Source organism: Gossypium raimondii, chromosome 2, assembly GCF_025698545.1.
Source record: "Gossypium raimondii isolate GPD5lz chromosome 2, ASM2569854v1, whole genome shotgun sequence".
Lineage (NCBI taxonomy): Eukaryota > Viridiplantae > Streptophyta > Magnoliopsida > Malvales > Malvaceae > Gossypium > Gossypium raimondii.
In genome coordinates, this window is record NC_068566.1 from 29678837 (window position 1) to 29693821 (window position 14985).

The following is a 14985-nucleotide window of genomic DNA, read 5'->3' on the forward strand; positions in this document are numbered from 1 at the left end:
CTTTTTTTTTTAATTTAGGTCTATTTTAAAGTTTTTTAAAGAAACTACAAGATTTGTTAGTGTGCTACTGTAAAAGAGCGTAAATAAGGTATGGGACATAAACCCAATAACTTGTTCGATAATAAAAATTATTATGATTTAATTGATGATTTAGCTTGTTTATTGGGCTTGGCTTAATAACTAAGAAATTAAATTTATAAGTGGCCAAATCAGGTACGTTTCAGGCCCTACCTATTTGGCATGGTAGCATTATTACTAGTTTGACTGAATGATTGAATGATTGACATTGTCATGAATGTTTGGTTAATTTGATATATGTTTGGGTTGTATGTATAGCATGATTATGAATGAAATAAGGTTTATGCTTGATATATTCATACAAGTGATTTGTTATGATATGTTCGAAAGACTGCTATACATGCACACAAAGAAAAGTTGTAAATAAACATGAAATTGTGATTTGTTGAATGATACCATTTTACTGGTAAATTGAAAGTTGGAACTAAAGTATTTGATAATTGAGGGTATAAGTTGAAAATGACAATTAAATGTCAAAGTATTGATTTATGGCTATGTATGAGATTGTATGACATATTGCATGTGCACTGGGGTGGGTTATTTTTTGTGGTTGATGGAGGAGTTCTGTAGAGTACTGGCGGCATATTAAGTCAAAATTTATACGTAGTCAGTGCACTATACCTGGAGTAATGAGGGGATGATGATTTTATCGCATTATATGTTATTTGGTAGATTTTCTACATTTATGTTATATGGTGGTTTCTACCACATCGAGCTTTGCTCGCATACGTTAGAGTTTGGCAAACGGGTTCTTGGGAACACGTGGTGTGTAGCGGATGGTTTGGGTAGGAACTTAAATGTGCATTATGCCATGACCATGTTACCTAAGAATGTTGTTATTGATGTTTGATTGTGTTATTTAGTTCTATGAGATAATGCTTGAATGTAGGTAATATGCTTGATTGTTTAGGCTCACACTGAGCTTTTTAAGCTCACCCCATTCTTCAACTTCTCAGGTAGTGAATGAAATTAGAAACTATTTATTAAAATGATTAAATTGCGAGGTGATCCGATCACACCTCATTAAAAAATATTGGTGGCGACTCCCGTGTTCATTTTTAATTTCAAAATCAAAGTCGACCTCGTTTTATCAAAAAAATGGTGTCAACACTTTGACCTCCTAAAAATATAAAAATTTAGTTTAATCTTTTAAAAGTTATAAAGATATAGACTATTAAAGTGGTGAAATTTCATTTTTACTATCGTAAAAATTACAATTTAATTTCAGCCCCTAATAATATTTTCTGGTTTCACCTATGGAAGGTAACGACTTAACGACCAAATGTTACACATAAATAAAGTTAGTAATCATTTCGTAATAAATTAAAGTTTGATGACCAAAACCTAATTTAAACAATACAATCAATAAAATGTTTACTGTATAAGATTTTGGAAAGAGACGGATTTAACAACTATCGTTTGGATCAGGACTGAAATTTTAAAGTTGAAAAATTCCATGGATTAATAATACTAAATTAAAATACAAGGACTAAATTCATAACAAACACATAGTATAGGAACTAATAATGAATTTGACCTATTTTTTAACATGGGACTTTTCTTTTAACCGTTTTTTCGACCTTCACTCCACCGCGCTGCATATTTTGTTTGTTTTGTTCTTCACTCATTCTCTTTTGATCTTCTTGGTTTCTGTGTTTGGCGTTGTACGGAAATACTTTCTCCATAGCAATGCCCGAAACGACTGAGGAATCCGAACTTCACAATGGACACCAACCACAAGCAGAACCGGAACCGGAATCAAAAGCGGAATCTCAACCCGAATCGAAAACGGAGCCTGGACCGGAAAACAAACCGGAGGAGGCACTGAAGCTGGAACCTGTTGTAACCGGTGCGGATCCGAACACGAAGGAGGAGGACAAAGAGAGCTCGATCCAATCCAATGACGCGGCCACGCCGTCATCCACTGACCAAAATGCTCGGCCGCAGCTGCGAAAAGATGAAGGGAATCGGACTTTCACGATGAGAGAGTTGCTAACTGAATTTAAAAGTGACGAAGAGGAAGTAGGCTCTCCTTACAGGTACATTTTTTGTTTTTTTTTTTCGTTCTGGATTTTCGATTGAACAAGCAACGACGCTCTTTTATTTTATAATTGGATTTAGTGAGATTATAAAAGTAGAAATTTTTGGATCTGTGGAATTCTCTGCTGATTCATCTCCTTAATTACATATGTGAAATGATTAATCGTAAAGTTAGGCTGTTTCTCGATTATATCCTGAATAGACAATTTGGAGAATTTTACCAAATGCAATTGAGGTGTACTCTTGCTATTAAACTACAAGTTAATTTTCGTTAGTTGCATGGATGAGCAACTGTTCTCCAGTGACGGTCTTCCACTGTCCTGGATTCATTATCTTTAAACTTCAGATGCAAGAAATATATGTTTATTTCAGTCCTTCAATTGGTTTTGGATTTCGTGTTTGGCGTTCATTGTAGTCTTACTTTATGTCTAACTTGATGAAGGAACCCCTAGTATCGGGATCTTTCACTTCTAGAATTAAGTTTACATTCTTTTTCATGTGCCACATTCATGTAAAGCTTAAGCATGCTATATATTGTTCCTGCTTGTATTTCTGGTTCTTCTTCCGCTTGTAAAAGATATTTTTTTTCTTTTCTGTGATTTGTATGTTCCAGTCGAGAAAGCACGCAGAGACAATCCAACCAAAACAGTGCTGCAATGGAGTTGGTCAGTAGTGTCACCGGTGCTGATGAGGAGGGCCAGTCTCGCCAACGGGTTCTTGTGTATGCTGCCAAGAGGTACTGTCAGTCTTATTTTCTTACACTATTCACAATTTACTATGATACTGAGCATGATATGTTTCTGTTCCAGAGTCCTGATATTCCATAGTAGTGATTTTCAGTTTGGCTTTGCAGGTATGCTGCTGCTCTAGAGAAAAACCCAGAAGATTATGATGCTCTTTATAACTGGGCATTGGTTCTTCAGGTTTGACATATTGGTTCATTTTGATTATTATGTTAGCATCATTCAGAATTATATATCAATAAGATTCAATCATTATTTGGCTAGGACAGCCTTCATATCAGGGTCAAGCTTATCATAATGTTCGTAAAATGTTGCAAATTGCTCATATCATGTCCACACTGTTCTTATTTGGCTTACAGGAAAGTGCTGATAATGTTAGTCCAGATTCTACTTCACCTTCTAAAGATGACTTGCTAGAGGAGGCTTGTAAAAAGTATGACGACGCAACTCGTCTTTGCCCGACACTTCATGATGTATGTATGCTTGGTCTTGTTGCATTCCTATGGATTTGTGATTTTTTTGGTTCACTTTCAACTGCCAAAGGCATGATGACTGCTCAAAATGCATAAGTCACATAAGAAGCTGAATACACAAAAGAAATGAGTTTAGAGCTGCATAAACGCTTCTATATATAGATGCACTCACAAAAAGAGAAATGAGTCTGTATAATTTTTATATGTTTTTCTGATTTTCATTCACATGACTCTGATGCTACGTCATTACTTGACAGGCTTTCTACAACTGGGCAATAGCAATATCTGATCGAGCGAAAATGCGTGGTCGGACTAAGGAGGCTGAAGAACTATGGGAGCAGGTTCTGACTATATAATTTTGGTATTTCAGTCACGCTAGACATTTGTATGAATAACACTAGTCCTTTGTTGGAAACTCTTGGTGTCTTGTCATGGAAAACCTTTTCCTTGGATGGATAAGATCTCATTTCCTGTTTCTGTTTCATGTTAACTGCATACTTTTATATAATCTGTTTCAGTAAGGCCAGAACCATGGGAGTTGGTTTTGACTGTGGAACCTTGATATATATTCTAGAATTAGTACGGAAACATGTTGTCTTTGTGGTGGTGCTGTATAGAGATCCTTAATAAATAAAAACCTTGACCTTGAGTTTGATGGAGCCTAATCTTATTGTTATGGCTTTGTAGGCTACAAAAAACTATGAAAAAGCTGTCCAACTCAACTGGAATAGCCCTCAGGTATATTTGAAGTAGTTATTTGCTTTAGTCTTGTAATTCTGCTATCTAGAGTGACTCCATTTTTTTTTATTCTGTCAGTGATTATAATGATGCTAAAATCTTTTTCAGGCGCTAAACAATTGGGGGCTTGCACTTCAGGTAAATTATGATTTAGTGATGTGTAATGTTGATTAGTCAGCTTTATTTATTTCCATATCTTTTAAATTAAAATTTGAGTCTATTTGTATGGACTCTGAGAATGCTTTACCTACTTTCATGTCTTATCACATATTCTTTAGGAACTCAGTGCAATTGTTTCTGCACGAGAGAAGCAAAAAATTGTGAAGACTGCAATTAGTAAGGTACAAAAGTCATTTGGGGAAATCAGAGTGCTTGGATGACTATAGGAACAAGCAGCAAAGTAATCTGACATCTGATATGTCCTAAAAGAATAGCTTATAGTTTTCTTTTCTATTCTTATAATATCCTTTACTTCTAATGCAGTTTCGTGAAGCAATACGATTGCAATTTGATTTCCATCGAGCAATATACAACCTTGGAACTGTCTTGGTAAGTACCTAGTTCTTAGACTGGAAACTTCACCTATGATTATTTCTTTTTGATATAAATGAGATTAGTTAATGGCTTCATTATGTAAACATTTCTAAGTGAAGCATATCAAAACTTGAAATATCTGTATTTTTAATTGCAGTATGCACTAGCTGAGGATTCAGTACAAACTGGTACTACAAATCCTAAAGAAATGTCCTCCAATGAGCTGTATAGCCAGTCTGCTATATACATTGCAGCTGCACATGCATTGAAACCAAATTATTCTGTAAGAAATCTATATTTATTTGGGACTAGAGAGTTTTCCTAACTAGATAGAGTCAGTTTCTGGTTATATAGGTGGCATAATTATCGGTTGATGAAAAATTTGCAGCATAAATTTTGACTTTCTGCTAACATAAATTTTGCCAGAAAGCTAACGTTATACTTCTTCATTTTCTCTGAAAATTTGAATTTTTAGAATTGTGCAAATTGACTTTAAAGTTCCCATCTTAGTTTTGTGGATATATTTTGTTATTTTAAAATGTCCAGGTTTTGAGCAGTGTGTTTCTTGGACATCAGAGTTTTACTGACTAGATGTAGTCTCGGTTTCTGGTTATATGGGTTGCATGATTATTGGCTGATGAAAATTTTGTGGCATAACTTTAGCTCTTTGTAATCATAAAATCTATGAGAAAGCTAATGTCATACTTTTTCATTTTCTCCTAAATTTAAAGTTTCAGAATTGTACAATTTGACTTTAAAATTCCCATCTTAGTTTTGGGGATATGTTCTTATTTGGTATTTTTGAACGTCCAGGTTTACAGCAGTGCCTTGAAGCTTGTTCATTCAATGGTCAGTATTTAATCTTTCAACAATATTTTTGAGGTTTTGTTTTCTAAATCGATTGAATCTTCTGTTAGCAATGTTGAGTCCTTAGCTGCGAGAATAATCTCTTTTTCTTTTTTCCTAGTTAAGTAGCATTGTCATGGATCTTTTAATTTATAGGAGTAATACTTTGGGGCGTGATCCATGAATTCCACATTTCTTTCTTGTCGGTAAATTGATGCTGTTTTTTACTTTTAATTATCACTGCACTATAACCGAGTCCTTGAGCTGCACAAGAAACTGATGCAAAATTACAGAGAACTATGTAAAAGGCCAAATCTAAGTTAGGGAAGGCCATTAATTTGGAATCTTTAGTTAGCGCTTGGATTACGCTTTTATTTCTTTCCTTGGTCTCTTGATTATAGTTTTATTTCAATTGTTTTATTTCCTTCTAAGACTAGGTTTCCTCTTTTATGTAATAAGATTGGTCTTTATTTAAAAGAACTTATGAAATAATAAAACCCTAAACAGAATTTCTTAAGAAGAATCCTAAGAGATTTGGGTTTATCTCTAAAGAGTCCTAAAGTTTCAATTTCTCTTTGGTGAGTTGAAGGTTTTAGTCTCCCTTTGATGAGCTGAACTATCAATCCCAAACGTGATTGTAACAGTTTGGTATTCAAAGCCAACGATTCTCAGCAATGGCAGATAATGGTCGACAGAATGGCAAGCAAAAATACATGAGGCTTGAGCTTATGCAAACAAAGATAAAATATATATTGGATCATACGTTTCAGGATATTCATGAAAGTATTGCTCTAACCAAAACCCAACTTTTTGATGAATTACATGATGGAATTTATAAAATAATTTCTGGTAAATAGGTTAGCAAGTCTATGATAGATACAAACGTACACCCTCTAACTGACCAAAACCAAACCATGGCTACAGATCTCTCTTTCTTATCCTATGCATCAAACTCTCCTAAACCCATCTCAATAAAAATCATATCAGTTACAACCGACTTTAATTGCTTGTCTTATTCATTAATCCCCCCCCAACTCATATCCGACAGCCAGCCATTTTCTTTAAACCTTATCCCCAAAACCATCAACTCCATACTGGAAAAGTTTAATGGGTCTAAACTTGCTGGGTTATTCTTGAAAATATTGAATGCTGGTGAGAAGTTTGAATATATTTATTCAGGGTTGCTAGTAAATGAGAATAACTTTGTAGGGGTCTATGACCTCTATCGCTTTTGACTATATTAGTAACAAAAGGGACATTCCACCAAGTTTATCCTGATTTCGAGCTTGAGGACAAGCTCTTTCTCTAGAAGGGAGTAATGTAACAGGCCAAATCTATGTTAGGGAAGGCCATTAACCTGGGTTTTTTTTATTATGTTTTTATTTCAGTTGATTTATTTTCCTTTTAAGAATAGGTCTCCTCTTTTAAGTAATAAGATTGGTCGACTTATGTAATGATAAAACCCTAAGCAGAATTTTTATCAAAAAAAGATTAAAAGATTTGGGTCTCTCTTACGAGTCCTAAGGTTTTAGACTCCCTTTGATGTGCTGAATTATCAATCGCAATAATTCGTAACAAACTACATGCCTAATCCAATGTTTTTGAGAATTTTACTTTGGCTTGGATGTAAACATATTCAATGATTGACCACCCACGGTGTCCCCAAGAATATTCATTTCAGGTGTTCAAATCATAAGAACCAAAATTTTATCAGAACATTTAATAGCAAATCGTAAGAGCCAAATTTTATGATAAGAAGCAATATTCAGAGTAGTCATCTTGTGTTCAAATCATAAGAACCAAAATTTATTTAGAACATTTAATAGCAAGTAACTGCATCCCTATTCTTTCACCCTCTTCTTCTTTTCAAAGTGTGTCTGTGTGTTAGGGATATTGTTTTTTCTCATTAGTTCATTTCATGTTTAAATCTGGCACTCACCTGGTGAAGAGAACTATTGAATCTTTATAGTGCAAATGGCTGTGGTGGTCATCTTCTGTTAATACTTAATTGAATTTGGTGGGCAAATTATTTTATATTCTGACAGAACTAAATTTTTGACAGCTACCTTTACCCCATCTTAAAGATGGGTATCTGACTGCACCACCATTAGGAAACACATTTCCACCTCATAGTGATTGGAAGAGAACAGAGTTCTTTCTGAATCAAGAAGCACTTCAACAGGTAAAAAGCTGATTGGTTTTCTTGCTGTCCACGGTAAATAAATATGAAGTTTCTTTTTCATTTTTGCCTGGGATTGAGGGTTCATTTCTTCAAATGTTTTTTTATATTTAGTGCATGAAGTTATGTTATTGCACGTCTCTTTTGAGAGGAAGGAATGATAGAGTATGACAAAATACATCATATATATGTTTTCTGTAAGCTGTTTTCAATTTAAATTCCAGGCTGTTATCTACAAAAGGCAAAATAACATAAATTGCTACACGAAGAATTAATACCTTTCTCCATGTCCTCTATTTCCCATTGACCAGGTCATCAAAGTTGAGCAGAAACAAGTTTCCCGAAGCCTCTCTGGAAGAATCGTGGATGCAGGAAATACGGACAAAAAGGCTATCAGAGTTGATATTCCAGACATCATTTCTGTATCAGCCTCTGCTGATCTAACTTTACCTCCAGGTGCTGGCCTCTGCATTAATACCACTTCCGGTCAAGTTTTCTTGGTAAGCATTATGCTTTACATTTTTGTTCTAATAGCTTTTTTCTTTAATCATAATGAAGGAACGATAACTTCCATGCAGATCAAAAACTTGACAATTATTTTATGCCCATGTTTGTCATTTGGATGAAATGTGAGCAATATATGTATGGCAATCTAGCTTTAGTGAGTATTGTCTTCTCTTCGCTTCAGGTTGCTGATTCGTGGGAATCCCTAGATGGGTGGCTTGACGCTCTCCGCTTAGTTTACACAATTTATGCACGAGGAAAAACTGATGTTCTAGCGGGTATCATCGCCACCTAACCATTTCTTATATGTTGAGCTTGCATTCTTTCTTTTTTCTCATTTGCATTTGTTTTCAAATTTGGTTGGATATAATTCGACTCTTATGTTATCAAAATTTTTGGAACACTAATCAAATTATTCATTAGGTATCTACCGCAGCTAATGTCATATACATAAACAAAAAAAAAGTAACTTTTTTACCCTTTAATAAAGGAGCCAAAGCAATGGAAACTTGAAGGCAACATCTGGGGTGTGCTCATCTACCCTGTCTTAACTAAGATTGGTTTATTTTGCCAAAAGATGAGTATATATATCTAGTAATCTACTACTCTGAGAATTGCTGGAACGAGCAGCTTGCTTCGGACTTTCCTTCAAACTTTTTATCGTTCTTCATGCTTGAACCTTTTTTTCTAAGAAGGCAGGAATTTCATGCAAATGGGAGGATTAATTTTGGCCAAGGCAAGAATTGAAGCTGGGAGAATCCATAGCCCTTCCCCACATATTAGCCCGGAAGCAACGGCTGGAACCATCAACTCAGCCTTCTTTGCATTTAGCTTCTGCCAAGCAAACATGACCAAAGTTCCCAAGCACATATCGATCGCAAAATATCCCCCAACTAAAAATGGCACTGCCATCGCCATTGGAAGCGGCATCCATTTCCCTATTTTATGCGGTGAGACATCTCTCACAAAATTCACCAACACTGCAAAAGCAAAGAAGCCATAACAGAGTTGCAAGCAATGCCGAGGCAAAGCCGAAAATCCTTGCACACCTAGAATAGCCATGTTTCTATATATCAAAGCATATGGTGCTTTGAATTCTCCATATGGGTTTCCAACATCGAATGATTTGTAGAAAAGGAAGAAGCTGAGAGGCGTTACAACGCAGCCAATAGCCGTCCCAATTGCTTGGCTCAAGAACATCGCTCTTGGTGATGCGAGCGTATAATGCGCTGTCTTGAAATCTTGCATTAAAATGCAAGCAACAGAAACAACAGACTTGATGAGTCCACATCCGGCAAGCCCTGCTACAACACCGTTTTCCTTGCCTGTCAATGCTGCCAACACGAAAAGGGCTACTTTCCCATAGTTATAGGCCATATTCATGTCGGTAAGACCCGCCCCATAAGCATTGCAGAAAGCCAGAGATGGGGCAAGAATGTAAGCTACAATCACATAGTACCATTTGAGCTGAGGGAACATGATGGGGATCACAACAACAGTCACGATAGACAATACCACATATCCAACGACCCCAATCGACATGGGGATGGTTTCTCTGATGAAAAGTTCGTTTTGTTTTCGATCCTCAGCTGTCTTCTTCCGATCATCCTCCTCATCTACAAGGACAGCATAGGCTGGTTAGTCATTGCCAAAAATTTCATTACATTTCGGCCCTGAAAACTGAATATGAGAATGCTGCTCTGTTACCTCTATTTCGGGCCTTGTCCTTCAATCTACCACGGATGTTAATAAGCGTGAAAGACAGTATCTTGAGGAAATTGTAAAGGCCATCACCAAGAATGAGAGCAACAGATACAAAAACCTAACAACCATGATATTTTAGATTATAAACATTTCCGAAGAAGATTGGAACCATAAGGGAGTGGACGAATAGACAAAATAAGAGACCTTGTATCCATATAGACTTCTCATGCTGCTTTCTTGTAAATCCTCAGAAAACCATTGTCCTTTAAGGCGATTAATAAGTGGCCACATTATTCCATATGAAATCACAGCTCCAAATAGCAGAGACAAATTAACCAGGTGAGAACAGATCATTCCTGCCCCGACATAGGTCAGGCTAAAATCAAAGAAGAATCTGCAATATATATATATATATATATATTCAACAACAGCCCAAGAAATGATTAGGATTATTATCTTGTTCACTAATGGATGATGGCATGTATCTCTATGATGCAGTAAAATAATAATAAAAAAAGGACACTTGATAACATGTTGGACCCGCGGACGTACGTTTGCTTCCAGGCTTTAAGTCCGAAAGTAGGGAACTGCTTGAAACCACATTCTTCTTTCCCAGAGAAAAACCATTGAAAAAATCCCCATAGGAAACTAACTGAGAAGTACCTCAGGAACCCACGCACCTGTTTTCTGCAATTATGTTTTAATCATATCATTATTATCTCATAACTTTTTCTTCTTCTGGTTTGATCCTTATAATATATTTTGCTTACTTGGCTGACTTATTGCCTTGGCTATGGAAGCCATTGATGAGAACTGCAGTCGCCAAGCCACTTGGATAAGTCAACTTGAGGTCCACTATCATGACCTGTAAAGAAGAAGCACTTTTTTTTTAATTTTATCTTCTTTTTTATTATTTATTTCTAAAAAGAAATCAGAAAGCCTCAAAAAGGATGTCCTTAACTTTCCTGCTCTGATTCTTTGATTAGAGAAAGCATGTTTTGTTATTTTTCTTTGGAGTACATACATCAAAATTTCAAACAATAATTTTGTGGAATATATAAATTTTATTAAATTAGATATTCTTTAAATGATGGACCTTTTATGTAGGTAATAATACCTTAAAATTGTAATATAACATAATATTTTAAGTGGATTATTTTAGTAAGCAAGCGAAGGTTACCTTTCTTAAAGGAATTAATACGAAAAGACCAACAAAGCAAACTACAAAAAGGAAGCCGGTCATCCACCCAAGTCCTGGTTCTTTTATAGCCTTTGCAGAGTTCCCTTCAGTGTCTACTCCGGACAATTCATATGTCTTCCTGTTTAATCCCAACAGATAAGATGCAAACCCACCTGCACTCCACATCATCATTCATCAATATATGTTATGTTATGTTAAGGGGAGAATTGAAATGAGCCTGAAAAATAAACCTCTAACCTCCAATAGCTATGCTGTAACATGCAACCGCACATGTCTGAATCATGGTGTTCTCTTGTCTTGTAAAAGGTTTGGCCGTATATCCTGCCTTCTCAACAACTTTTGTCCATGTCCGGATAAAAAGGAAGGCAATAAGAGCAGCTGAGACATTCAGGTTAGGGACCCAACCTGTTGTGAGGTTCAGTTTCATGGCTATCACACTGTAAACCGTCCCAATCAAGATGCTTACAATCACTCCCCTCACAGTTATTTGCTGAGTCCATGGTTGTATTGTCCTTGAACCCTCGGTTTCTTCATGCACCTCTTCCATGTCTTCCCTCTCTTTCTCTTTCGTATCCGTCACCTCTTCCATGCTCTTTGTTACTGAAAAGGGTATATTCTGAAATCATTAAACAAGAAAAATAGCTTATATCTATATCCACACACACACACATATATATATAACTCACCTTGACTTGGTTGGTCTTCCGTGTAGGTCTAATTTCTTCAAGCTTTTTGGTAGAAAGAATAGATCAGGGATTGAAACAAGTTGTCAAGTGGTTCTTTGTCTGGTTCTTTTAAAACATACATAAAATCATTCTCAATGAACCAGACACCAGTATATATAATAGCTAGAAGTTAATTTAATACGCAAAGATCCTCAATTTAAGGGGATAAGAAAAGGCACTCAGTCTCTTCCCTAGCATTCATAAAATAAATGATTGCAGCCAAGCCAACAGCGAAAAACATGTATAATATTTGTTTCAGAATCTACTTGGTTACATTCAGTGGTCAAAGTGACAAAGCAGAAATGATTTCTCACGCAATAGGAGGAAAGAGAACATGGAATAAAAAATGGTTGATATGAAGGGAGGGTAGCATTAGTAGCATTATAATATATATATATATATATATATTTAAAAAAGCTGAAAAACTTTTAACAGCTTGTTAACGAGCATTGGCTTGATTCGATGACCTCATAATTGACCTCTCCTCTTTATTTCTATACCATTGAGTTGGTTGCGATAGTGTTTGTCGATAGAAGAGATTCTTTTCCTCTTTTTTCTTCACAAGTGTTTAAACGTGATTCTGGAAGATTGTTGACTTGTTTTGTTGTGTGGGTCACTCACTTATTGGAGCAGTGAAATTGATAGATAATATGGTCAATGTTAGAGGTTATAAAAGTTAGTGAACTCACTCATTTGAAAAATATGGATGAATTCAGTTCGAGGAGCAAGCATCAAGCTTTGAATTTCATTAATGGTCTTAAATTTAATTAATCTCGACGACACTGATGATATACCCTAACTTTGAACTAGTGTCACGGGGCTAGAGTTTTCTCTTGCGATCCGTGCGGCCTTAAGCGATCCGTTCGTCCAAGCTCGCCTAAGTCAGCCTTAACTCAAGTGAAGATTCCTTAAGAACTCCTCCAAGGCACCAGTTGAAGAGCGGAAGCGATTTATGCCAAAAGAAGCTAAACAAAAGAACAACAAAAAGAGTGCTCGCAAAATGTTTGAGTAAATGCTCTCAATTCTCTTTTTCACAAAGAATAATGAAACAATGAATGGAGTAAGTACAATTGAGGGGGAGGCTCTTTATTTATAGTTGAGCTCCCCCAAAACCGACGGTCAAGATACCTTTACATCGACGGACGAGATTAACCATATCCCTTTATTTTAGGGATTTACAAGATATGCCATATCAAATCTAATCTAATCTTTTACAAGATATGATTCCCTCTATCTTCTAAGATTAGTTACCATATTAGCCTAAGTTGCCATCTCTTCATTATCGGGCCAACCAGGCTTCAATCTGACAGGCTTCTCCAATAGCTCTTTCAATCGGGCCAGTTCTCGTGGGCCAAATGATCCCCATCTGAGCAATAGACCTCCATTGGATGCATTTGGTGTGATGGTCCCGGGCTTTGAACTGCGGCCCGTGACATTCTCCTCCACCCATTCTCGCAACGTCCTCGTTGCGACTTCCGAATGGCACTAACTTGATTCGCCTCGGTCTCGTCTCGACGCCTTAGCTTTTCCCTTCCTTCGGGACTTTTGCTTCGGCTTACGTCGCTTCTTCACTCGAACCGTCCTACTCGTTTGTACATCTCGATGACAAGAAGTTATGTCACTCTTTTGTCCACATTCTAACTTGACTCGAACAGAATCCTCTTGATTCACTACACTTGGCTTCGCTTTGCCCACAGTCTCTCAACCTCTTTGCTCAAGAACTTCGAAAGGGCCCCTACGTTCTCGCCAAGTTAACAAGTTAGAATGCAACACACTATCAAAGTGTTCGGAATGTACCTTTGCATTTACTCTGGTCAACTGTCCCTCATGCATCACTTCTTTTTCCTTGAAGTCCGATGCACCATCCACCTCTCCCATAGGTGGAAGCCTTGTCGATGACTCGGCCAACTCCGACGCTTCACTCAACTTGAGCCTTATTGATCCCAGCTTCATTGTTTTCATTGCAACTTTTTCCTCTAAGTTCGATGACAAACTCATCTCTTCCTTGGGTGGAAGCCCCTCTGATGACTCACCAAGCTCAAACGTTGTCTTTCTTTTGACTCCGGTTTACTTTGGACAGTTTCGCAACTCATGCAGACCACGGTACAAGAAGCACTTTACTCGCTTCTTTTTGCTCCTCTTTGCCCTCTTGGCTTCGGCTTTTCCCTTGTTCGAACCAAGCATCTTGGGCTTCTTGTCTGCTCCATCGTTCCCCTCGATGACAGACTTTCTCGGACACTTCCGCAACCTATGCTGACCATGACACAAGAAGCACTCCACTGGCTTCTTCTCGGTTTCAGCCTCCTTGGCTTTGACACCCCTTGCGCTTGAACCAAGTACCAAGGCCTTACCCATCGGCTTCTCTTTAAGCGCGAATTTCTTCGAACATTTCTTCAATATGTGTGGACCGTCGCAGAGAAAGCATTTTAGCTTGTCCCTTTTTCTCTTGGGTTTCTTCTTCCCAACTCGTGGTTTCCCATTACCACCATTGTCGCCATTGCCATTGCCATCAACAATATCTTCCTTGTGATCCATTTTACATACGCCCCTTTCTTCGGACTTGGAAGACCCAAGCTTGTCTTTTCCTAGACCAAGCTTGACCATGGACTCAACTGCCGTCATGGCTTCCGACAACTTTTGGACAGCTCTTTGTTCCACCTCCTGTCTGACCCACGGCTTCAAACCATTCTAAAAAGCAAGCAATGCTTCTTCCTTGATCACATCTGTAACTTGGAGAACTCTCGAACATACTCCCCCACTGTGCCCCGTTGCATTATCCTTTGCAACTTTGCCCGAGCTTCTTCCTCGACAAACTCTGGGTAAAACTGTCCCTTTAACTCGCATTGGAACTCTTGCCATGTCCCAATCTCATTTTGCCTTTTATCTGTGGTCCTGCCTCGCCACCATAAAAGCGCAATGTCAGTAAGAAACATTGAAGCAACGTTTACCTTAACCGCATCGTCCACGATGCCTTTGGCACAGAAGTAGTTTTCCATCCTCCACAAGAAATTGTCCACATCGCATGCAGACCTTATCCCCACAAAATTTTTCAGCTTCGGGACATCCTCATTACTGAGTGCTGCATTTGCCACTCCTTTCCCCACGGCTGCTCGACACAAGGCTAACTCTCCCTCGAGCTCCTCTATCCTTGTGCCCAAAGTCCTTGTCGTGACCATTGTTTCCTCCTTCAAGGCCATCATCATGGCCTCGAGAGCATCGT

General features: G+C 37.5%; 2 protein-coding genes across 3 annotated transcripts; one reads left to right on the forward strand and one right to left on the reverse strand.

Annotated features, from left to right (window-relative positions):
• Positions 1-1664: 1664 nt before the first annotated feature.
• LOC105788191 (hypothetical protein) lies at positions 1665-8561 on the forward strand. 2 transcript variants are annotated; one of them, XM_012614959.2, is made up of 14 exons: positions 1665-2117; positions 2732-2854; positions 2972-3041; positions 3221-3334; positions 3592-3675; positions 4022-4072; positions 4181-4210; positions 4351-4413; positions 4556-4621; positions 4764-4889; positions 5420-5455; positions 7515-7634; positions 7943-8131; positions 8320-8561. In XM_012614959.2, the coding sequence occupies exons 1-14, from the start codon at positions 1768-1770 to the stop codon at positions 8428-8430; spliced, it is 1533 nt and encodes a 510-aa protein (XP_012470413.1). In that variant the 5' UTR covers positions 1665-1767; the 3' UTR covers positions 8431-8561. The 2 variants fall into 2 exon arrangements, with proteins under 2 accessions (XP_012470413.1, XP_052482947.1); XM_052626987.1 differs by lacking the exon at positions 4351-4413.
• A 21-nt stretch (positions 8562-8582) lies between these two features.
• LOC105788190 (metal-nicotianamine transporter YSL1) lies at positions 8583-12139 on the reverse strand. The gene is made up of 8 exons (XM_012614957.2): positions 11727-12139; positions 11278-11640; positions 11020-11192; positions 10610-10704; positions 10392-10526; positions 10044-10233; positions 9843-9957; positions 8583-9751 (listed from the first exon to the last, which is right to left on the reverse strand). Exons 2-8 carry the CDS (start codon positions 11627-11629, stop codon positions 8823-8825), a joined length of 1989 nt encoding a protein of 662 aa, XP_012470411.1. The 5' UTR covers positions 11630-11640; positions 11727-12139; the 3' UTR covers positions 8583-8822.
• Between the last annotated feature and the right edge of the window lie 2846 nt (positions 12140-14985).

What these genes read in the sequence shown, in the direction of transcription:
- LOC105788191 (XM_012614959.2), top strand. Translation starts at nt 1,768, where the DNA reads ATGCCCGAAACGACTGAGGAATCCGAACTTCACAATGGACACCAACCA. An exon ending in CTGAAGAACTATGGGAGCAG is followed by an intron (nt 3,676 to 4,021) that starts GTTCTGACTATA and finishes ATGGCTTTGTAG; the next exon opens with GCTACAAAAAACTATGAAAA. An exon ending in CTTCCGGTCAAGTTTTCTTG is followed by an intron (nt 8,132 to 8,319) that starts GTAAGCATTATG and finishes TCTTCGCTTCAG; the next exon opens with GTTGCTGATTCGTGGGAATC.
- LOC105788190 (XM_012614957.2), bottom strand. Translation starts at nt 11,629, where the DNA reads ATGGAAGAGGTGACGGATACGAAAGAGAAAGAGAGGGAAGACATGGAA. An exon ending in TTACAGCATAGCTATTGGAG is followed by an intron (nt 11,193 to 11,277) that starts GTTAGAGGTTTA and finishes TGTGGAGTGCAG; the next exon opens with GTGGGTTTGCATCTTATCTG. An exon ending in GGACAAGGCCCGAAATAGAG is followed by an intron (nt 9,752 to 9,842) that starts GTAACAGAGCAG and finishes CTGTCCTTGTAG; the next exon opens with ATGAGGAGGATGATCGGAAG.